The 9,400-nt window shown below is 44.1% G+C and overlaps 1 protein-coding gene across 1 annotated transcript in view; it reads right to left on the bottom strand.

Moving 5' to 3' along the window:
- Nucleotides 1-494: 494 nt before the first annotated feature.
- Nucleotides 495-9,400, bottom strand: part of CPM (carboxypeptidase M) — a 44,156-nt gene continuing 35,250 nt past the window's right edge. Inside the window, exons 3-8 of the mRNA XM_009327674.1 lie at nucleotides 6,152-6,324; nucleotides 4,494-4,678; nucleotides 4,073-4,243; nucleotides 3,087-3,239; nucleotides 1,948-2,096; nucleotides 495-1,160 (exon numbers count right to left, since the gene is read on the bottom strand). Coding sequence (XP_009325949.1) covers nucleotides 927-1,160; nucleotides 1,948-2,096; nucleotides 3,087-3,239; nucleotides 4,073-4,243; nucleotides 4,494-4,678; nucleotides 6,152-6,324 — 1,065 coding nt within the window. The 3' untranslated portion in view covers nucleotides 495-926. The remainder of the gene's footprint in view (nucleotides 1,161-1,947; nucleotides 2,097-3,086; nucleotides 3,240-4,072; nucleotides 4,244-4,493; nucleotides 4,679-6,151; nucleotides 6,325-9,400) is intronic.

Genomic DNA, 9,400 nt, shown 5'->3' with positions numbered 1-9,400 from the left:
AAAGCCAGCCTCTGTAACAGGATCTGGTTTGCGCCTTGCTGAGTGTGCCTGCCAGCTGCTGGCCCGTGTGAGACGTGGCCCAAACGGGGTGGTGACAGGGCTGTGCAACATAAACAAACACTCTAAAGCCATTGCTAAAACTAGTCAGATTAAAAAATTCTGAATTGTATGCGGTTCTGTTCCATACCGAATCTGGTAAAAAATGGCCAGCAGCAACGGTATAAAGCTGTAGATGACCGTTTCCGCGTTGTTTTCAGCAGCTCTGTCTTAGAGGAACGCAGTTTTCAGAGACCTGCGTTAGTTACGCTCTGTTGCCTGACGGCACAGATTATCATCAAGCTTCCAGCAACGTGGCCCTTGGCCGCATACTTACACTTCATTATTTCCATCTTCCTGTCTTACAACGTGTCTGTGTCACTGGTCTTTACCTTATTTCAGCCCTGAGCAGTCTCATCTGTCTAGGTAAGACCGAGCGTACGTAAAAATGCCGTTCCTCATTTACAGCAGTGGCTTTGTTATGAGAAATGGGGATTGAGCTAACCGCTTACAGTTGTGTGGCACGTCAGCTGTTGGTTCGCCGGGGAACCTGAGTTGGCATGAAACCTTTGCAGTACAACCCTAGACTTTTTCTGAACTCGGGCAGGTTCTTCAGAATGTATGTGTACTCGCTGCATCAAAATTCTCCAGTTATCGCCACAGGCTGTACAGAATTTCTTTAGAGTAAAACATGATTGATAGTCTATTATAATTAAAGAAGTAAAACATTTGATTGTCAAGCCAGTATTTTACAAAATACAGTAAACATGATTGTAAATCTGAGGATTTGGTGTAGATGCAAAAGAATTTATGTTTTGTACAATTCCTTGTCTGAAAAGCCACATTTGTGCGGGAAGATTTTGCCTCACCCCGTCATGTCATTCCTGACTTTATTTGAAATTTACAAGCATAACAGTCATTAAAACCAAGACGTGTAGAGTTGGTTTTACTGCAGCTGAAGCCCGTTCGAGCTCTTGGTAGAGGGGAGTTTTGGGACACGAAGCAGCTCGCGATCTGATAGAGACTTCTGAGAAAGAGAAGTCGTGTTTCAAAGCACTGAAGTTGCCGGTATTGTCGTGTATTTCCACTGTCTTCAGCATCGGTTTAAATCCCGGTACAGTAGCCTAGGAGCAAACATGAAAGATTTCTTACTTGGCCTGAAGCGTTGAGTCCAGCTGTGAAACAATCATTATCTAACACGTTTACTTACACTTTCAACGTACAGGAAAAGCGTTCCAAACGTAAGTTTGAGAACACGGAATGAGAAAAGAGTAAAGTTTTTCACGTTACAGCAATAAGACTAAACCCCCAAAAACCCTGAGATGAAAACAGAATATTTATTTATAAGAGGGGTGCACCACATGCTGTACAGGAGAGGGAATCCTGCAGTTACGCTTAAGCGTAGGCCCTGCCTGCTGCCAGCCAAGGGCTTACGCTGCATGGATGTTCTCTAATACCAGCTACTGACAACCTCCGCAGAGAAGCCGTTTTGACCCAAGGAAATAACTGTCAACCGATGGCGGCGTCAGCCCGTCGCTGCCTGGGGCTACGTGGCTCCCAGCCTCCACCTCCTCACCCTCCAAGAGCTCTGCGGTTTGTTTCAGACGCCTCAAGCTAGCGTCACCGTGGTCCGGATGCTCATCCCAGCTGGCTCCACCATCCAGGTCAGATGAGAGCTTATCTCTAGAAGTTCTGGGGACTTGACATCTTACCGTATCAGAAAAATTTCCTTTCTGCTGACTCATGTTTTAAAGGTATTATTTATTTTCATTTAAATCTGCTAGAGAGTCTTTACAGCTCCCGTGTGTGACTTGAGCAAGTTCAGCCCGTTGGTCTGTAGGGATGCAGTCTCGCTGTGCTCAGGAACTCAATGCAATTAGAAACAATAATTTGGTGAGGCCGCACACTTACATTGATCACGTAGGTCCCAGGCAAAAGGAGAAGAAAGTACTCCCCTTGTTCGTTTGTTCTGTAGGGGCAGATGTGAGGCCTTCCTTTGGCTTCCACGATGGCGTTGGGAATAGGATTCCCATTCTTATCAGTAACTTGACCCTTGACACCTATGAAAAAGGGAGAGGAGAGAAAGATCACAACCTGTAGCTGCCGTGAGCCTCCTTCTCTGGGAAAGGCGGATTGACTGTTGCTGGAGGCACTCTAAGGCTATTTCAGCGATTTCGAGGACATCTAGTATCACTAGGCGCTTCTATCTTACTGAAGGGAATTTGCTCAGGAAATCCTTTGTTGTTGTTGTTGTTGTTGTTATTAATAGTTTACCCTCATATTAAGTCAGAAAGCAGCGTTGTAATCTGCTTCTAAATCTCTTTTGTTGAAAACATCGTGTATACTTATTGTACATGTCTTTTACTGAAGGGCTTCAATCTTCAGTACTGGTTGGGGTTTTTTTTGCCTTTTTTTTTTTTATTTAAAATAAGTCAGCCTCTTATCTAGTACTTCCCAATGGCAGAATACCAACAGTGTCTGCTGGGATTAAGCAAAGATAAAACAGCAGTCAGACATTCTGGGCAACAAAATGCAAGATAAGCAACAGATTTATGCAAACCCTTCAACTCATTGTAAAGTACCGCTGCTTCACTAAGCCGCAGCTCTCTTCCAACTGTGAGGTCAAGATCGCACCTAGAAAAGCCTTACAAAAATACCAAATCCAAGCAGCAGAGACCCATGAAACATTGTCCACACGCGCACACACATTTAGAGACCTCTGGAATAAACGACTGCCCCGAGGCTGCTCAGGAAAGCGACTCCCTGGGCGGGGTGTATGGTAGATGGCCCTTGCTCCTGCCCCAGCGCATTTTAAGGCCCTTGCACCACTGTAGTAGTGCCCATTGCCTCACACCTGACACACCTGTAAGCTCTCCTCCCTCACCCATCCCTGGCCTTGCAGCACTTGCTCTTGAGAAGCCATAGCTCCCACGTCCACGCCAGAGCTCCTCACCTGTGAGCTCTGACACTGGCCCAGGCTGCTGAAGAGTTCCCGCTTTGCCCACCGGCCTGGCCTCAGCTTTAGCTCCCTTCCCCCTTCGCGTACCCACCTATATGTACTTGTTTTATATATTCGATCAGAGCAACTTTGTTGTCTCTCCAGAACTTTTCCAGCTGGTCTGCTGGAGGATATTTACAGCATGACAGCTCCAATGTAATTTCAAAACATTGTCCCCAGACATAGTTGTAATCTTGCATTCCACCTTAAAAGTGAAATAAAACAAACAGTGTTCAGCTGCAAAGAAGCACCAAGTTCAAGCTAGAAGAAAAACAGGAGAGTTAAAATGTTGGTACTTGCATCACACCTGCAAGAAAAGTAAATCAGATAAAACTATTCCTCAACGTCACACTTGTATTTACTACCGCCTGTGGAAAACCAACTTGATTACTCTAGTTACATATCGAGTGGGGTTTTCTAAAGCACAGTGGCGTTTCGGGAATGATGATTATTATGGCTGAGGAAGGGCGGGTCTTTGACTTAAATTCATTCGAGCACTCCCAACTAAATAGGGGCAGATAAATTCACAGGCTGGCACAGAGTTTGCCACTGCCAAAGCCACCCTAAGAGCCTTTTAAGGCTTTGAATTCCGACTGAAAACAACACGCAGTGCCACAGTACACACGACCCATATTCCATTTGGCTACACATAAACAATAATGAAAACATTTATTTCAGTAATCAAACATTTAAAAAAAGGATGATATATGAGCAGAAGATTGGTTTTCTTTCTGAAAGGACAAGACCTCGGTGCCACACCAGTGCGTGTGCGTGATCTATACAGCTATGCAGGCCTTAAGAACGGGCACAGGAGCAGCCAGACGGCAGAGACTGCCTCATTCACTTGTGTAACTGCTGACTGGGAGTCTGCAAACACCCACGTCCCGCCCAGAGAATCCGCGTGAACGCGTTGGCTTATTCCCCTCATCAACCCTCTACTCTGGGCAAAATCACAGCCCTTTCGTCATCAAAGATGGCAGGAGAAAGTGAGAACATCATATCTGAAGCAGCTGAAAAAAATATCACTGACATTCTTACCTTCCAGCTGGTACCAAGAATACCCGTTGGTGATGCCTTCTGGAAAGGGTTGTCTGTTGTCACACCCAGTCCCTTTGTACATGGTGGCATGGTTGAAAGAATAGGTTTTTGCCAGATGAATAAAGACATCATCATCTGGAGACCTGCTATAGCCTTTCAAAGAGCCGGTAACTGCAGAATAAAGGTAGCCATCGTGTAACTCGCGTTACTGGTAAAACATACAGTGCTGCCTTACATACAGGATAAACATCTCCCAAATAGCTGTATCAGGCAGTGAATTTTGATGGGGTTTATCAAAGTCTGCCCATCCCAGCTCAAAAGCTGGAAAAACCTTGCAGAAATCCTTACAAATTTTGCTTTGGTACAGCTAATGATCCTAAACCAATTCAGCTGTGGAGAAGAGAGTTTGTTACTAGCTTACCTGAGTTACCATTATCAAAGGTGTAACTGGCAACCAGGGCACCCCCGTGCAAGTTTGCCGAAAGAACAAACGTTTCATTTTTTATCCAGTTCATTACTGCTTGAGTCTCTGGCTGAATGCTAACGTTGTTATCTTCAAAGGCATCAGGAAAATTTCTGTTCAGGTCTTCTCCGTTCTTATTGTACCTTAGAAAGAGAGAAGACATTCCCATTACCGTTTTGCCTATAGGTGCTCCCACGTCGCCAGCCTCCCAGTACTTAAGGTCTGTGGCATGCTAGTGTCTTCAGGAGACAGGCAAGATGACCATTGCAAATCTCAAGCATTAAGAAGATGGACTTCCGTTTGCTTTCTGGCAGCACTGGAATTTTCATAGGACACCATAAAACAATTCTTCTCCTCTATTTCAGGTGGAAACAGCGAATAATATTTAACATGCGTATGGCATGCTCACACCTACACATACGTGAATTAGAAAACCCTAAGCCAGATAAGGAGGCTGTTGTCCTTCTGTACATGTTTTTCACTCTTGCATAGAAGACCAAGGTAACTACTGGATGGCTGTGTCCCTTGTGCCGCTGTCACTCTGGACATAGAGCAAAAAATTTGACTCAAACACGGGATGCGTTATTCTCTTCCCTCTGTACCTGAAGGTCCAGCCTGCGCAAATGTTTTCTTCCTTTTTCACTCACACAGGTCAGTACAGAGAGTAGAGAGGGTGTTTAGCATCAGCTGTATTGATTTTTAAACTCAGTTAGTTAAACTCTGTCCATTTGACAGTGAAGGGATTAAATATCCCACCCTCCATAAAATCCTATCTATTTGCTGAGGAATAAATTTCTTTCCTAGTAAAAAGGAGGGCCTACACCGGTCACCTAGAGAACTAAACTACCTAAACTACCTTTTCACTTGCTTCCGACGTTGCCATGGCCAGTGATCCAAGAGAACTTCTAGCACATGAGTTTGCTTTTTCTGCACATTCCAACTTTGTCCCTTTGGCATTTCTTCCCATTCTCTCACTCTCTCTTCTTCTTCCCTCTTCTAGCTTGTTAAACTTTTCCTCCCCTTTTTGGTCTCTGCAATAGTTACATTAAAGAATGCAAAAGTAGCACAGGATGCAATGCGTAAGTTTTTTTCCTAGCACTACTATTAGCACAGCACCTATTGTAGCTAGCTCTGCTTGCGTAACTCCTCCCTCTTACTAGATCTGCATTCGACATGATCTTTAAATACATTTCTAGAAGTTCATTCAACAAGCTTAGACACACCTTTTTCTCATTAAGAGGGTTACAGAGTTCTCCAATTGAAATAGATCCCTGTGGCTGGAGTTTTCCTTCTTTTTTTTGTAGCAACCTAAAGGTTTAAATAGGTTATTGTGCTTCTGTTCGCAACCTGGGTGTCCTGCCTGAAAGGCTAGGTCATTACACCATTCTGAGCAATTTCCTCTAGCCACACCACGTATAAACACCAGTCTGACTCAAGTCTTCCAAAAACTCTATGCTGTAACAGTGCGTCTTCAGAACAGCACCAGCCAAAATTAGCCCTAACACATCCTCTAGGCTATCCTCTCCACCAAGTATGATTCAGTCTCTTGGTTATCTCCGATTATTACTCCCCACCCATTTTCTTTACCTACTCCCACCCTCCTAAGCCATCCTTACCTTCCTTGTGTGTAATAACAATCAGGTACTTTTGTAGCTTCAAATCCATCAGGATTCATCGTTGGCATGATATGAATCCGGGTATTATTGAGTAACCGGGTAATAATTGGGTCACGTCTATAGCTGGTCACCAGGAAGTCTATCAAATGGAGCAGGATTTCTCTCCCAACAGTCTGTATAAAGCAGCACAGATTTTATTTTAAGTCTGCTACAGAAGACGAAGAAGGAAAAAAAAAAAACCACCCAAAAACCCACCACCTTGCACTTACAGATTTTTCTTACTGGATTACAGACACATAAAAGGCATACAAGAGCATTCTGGTCAACACCGTTTTGTTTTATGTTCTCCCCTAAATGTATTTAAAGTAATTTAATACATAAAAGGAGTCACTGGAGGGTTGTCACAAGGGTTTTAAACCTCAATCAACCAGAGCTTTTTCTGTAATGGGAAACTGTGTCAGCTGCACCTTAAATCCCGCATGGATGCCCGAGGGACCCCAGGCCCTGCACATAAGCATCAGTGCTGTGCATCACCACTTGGCAGTGATGGTTCAGAAGAAAGGAAGGAGACACCTTCCATGTTTTCCAGGGTGCTACAGAGCAGGATTTTTTTCTTGTTGATGCCCTTTCATGGGAAGTCAACTTTAATACAGGATCAAGAGAGGCCCCATAGATGCTTCTGTTATATTCTCTGTTACATTGCTTTATTTTAATGCCATGAACACAAGCATTGGGGAAACCAAACAGGTATATATAAATCCTTAGGAAAAGAGATGGAAGGACATTTGGATGCAGACTTTGGATCAAGGAAAGGTAGCATCAGAGAAAAAGCTAAATGCGTATTTTTGTTCATTTAAGTTTCTATAGTTCGTGAAAGCTGGCAGGACATCTCCCTTCGGTCTATTCTATCAGATTTCAGGCAAAATAGTGGCAAGTTCCAGATCCAGTGAGTTAAGAACAATCCTGTTCTAACCCAGAAACCACTAGGACAGTGTTCACTGGACCATACTTTACAGGAGTACTTTCTATAGCACTGTGACCCGTGCCTCAAGGGTGTTGTAGGGTTCCTAAGCCCTGGCTGGGATGGGAACAAATCAAGACTTGCAACTAGATGTGCTCTGGAGATAATTTATCTCTACTTTATCTCCAAGAACAAAGCCTGGTAAATCACTGCAGGCTCCAGTTCAGAGCTACAGCGCCTGAGTGTCTTTTAGAATGAGTCTTGCATCACTAAGGTGGAAATACTGCAAAGAATTTTTCTTTTTTTTCTAAAGTGAGGAACACGGAGCGGCATTACTGGATGAACCTGGTATCACAGATAAACATCTTGCTTTCAGACTGGTACAGGCTAAGGTAAAAGGTAGGTGAAATCAGTCAGGTGAAAAGGAGTATTTCTCCACAGCTGTTTGCTGCAATAGTATCTTTTTCACATTGGTGCATTTTAAGTGGCAAGTCCTGCTCTGGGTGTTGAGGTAAACAGGAACGCAGACACCATCCAGCAGGAGCTGGGTTGGTACACGACAGGGCAAGGAGGGCTGGGTATAACTGCTGTTCAGGTTGGGAACAAACCATATCTTGCCAGTTAGCCGTCAATTGCTGTTTATCGCAGGAGAAAAAAAACAAACAGTGTAGTGCCAAACATGACTCCGCTAAGTTGCGGATCACACCATTTTACGTGTCATACTTGAAGGCAGCCATGGTCTCCGAGTTGGTGCTTGAGCAATTCTGCCATGCTGTTTGTACAGGGAAAAAGAAGGACCTCTTCCCACCCTGCCCCCCAGCAGATTTGTTCCCAAGTTTTCTAACCCTTGCCTGTCAGCTCCTGACGGTCTCCTGCAAGCCACCATCTAGTAATCCGCTAGGGGAAGCTGCATCACACGAATGCATTTACTGTCCCAATAACTAAGTGGTTCTTTTTCTAGACGCTACAGCAAATGGGCTTTCACAAGGGGAGAAAAGTTACCTAATTTCCTCCATTGCCAGTAGCTTTCAAAACAGCACCTGAGTACATGAAAGCAGACTGCTCTGCAGGTTTGATAAATTTACTCCGTGAAATTTAAGAAGTGATGCAACAGAACCTGTCTTGTACAGGCAGCTCAGTTCCAGCTCTGGGTGATAGACATCTTGGGAAACATACAGAGCTGGGAGGGGGGAAAGGAGGGGAGAGAAGTCAGTCAAATCATGGCCCTGGGCATGAGAGATAAAGCTAGCAGACTCAGAAGCGACAAGAACAGCCCTACCACAGAGAGAGCTAAACTACAGACAAGACTGGACTGCTCTCTGGAGGAACTGGGAAAGTGCCTCTGCTCCTACTGTACTTCTCTTCAGTGCCTGACAAAAAGACATCCAGAAAAGAAAGGGTAGAGAAGCAGGAACAGGAGTGGGAAAAAGATAAAGAAAAGCAACAAGAGAAGGTGGTGTAAAAGGACAGTGTTTATAAAGAATGGAAGATGACCAGTTTTTCATGGATGACATTCTTTGCACTTAAGAGTTAAACCCACTTACTTACATATACGGTATTTTAAAAAACTAACCCTATTTTATAGGATTCCTTGTATAGCTATTACTGTACCTGAGTACTTAGAACACTAAACAATTCGGCTAATCTCTATCACAGAGGGCTGGTACTTTGATCATTCCCCAGTGGGGGAAGAATGTATTTATTACCACTCTGTTTTGGTGGAGTGACAGAGGGTTGGTTTTATTTTCATCCAGAAAATAAAAATGCATCCTTGCTTTTCTCGAGAAAGCACATCTGGAGGTGTTTGAGGGGAAGAAAAGGGAAAGTTTTCGTTTCTGGAAAAGTATAGCTCAAGTTTTGATCTAGCCCTTGGAAGTCATCTCCTGCCCAGCCAAGCTTTACCCTGTTACTAGAGAGGTCAACTCTACCTGTGGAGAAAAGTTTGAGACATTTATTTTTACTTTAGAGATTCAAATAAAGGATCTAGACACAGTGGAGGTAGGTTGCTGACAGTAAAGTCAAGGACAGACACCTTAACCTGCCTCTAGTCTAACACAAAGATGTAGAGAGCAGGGGACAGCCTTTCTGTGCTCTGGGGCTTTGAGAATACGTGATGAATATTTGGTTTTAATTGCAGTATCCCAAGGGTGATGCCCAGGTGCATTGTTTTGCTGTAGCTCAGATGAGGGGTGACACAAAAGCAAAGGAAAACCCTTTCTCCCACCTCTAGGGACACAGACATTAAGTTTCTCTGTGCACTTTCAGCTGTCAGTTTCCTTGCGTGCCCC

The sequence above is a fragment of the Pygoscelis adeliae genome, unplaced genomic scaffold (genome assembly GCF_000699105.1).
Source record: "Pygoscelis adeliae isolate BGI_AS28 unplaced genomic scaffold, ASM69910v1 Scaffold113, whole genome shotgun sequence".
NCBI classification, from domain to species: Eukaryota; Metazoa; Chordata; class Aves; order Sphenisciformes; family Spheniscidae; genus Pygoscelis; species Pygoscelis adeliae.
This window is presented reverse-complemented; position numbering and strand designations above follow the sequence as displayed.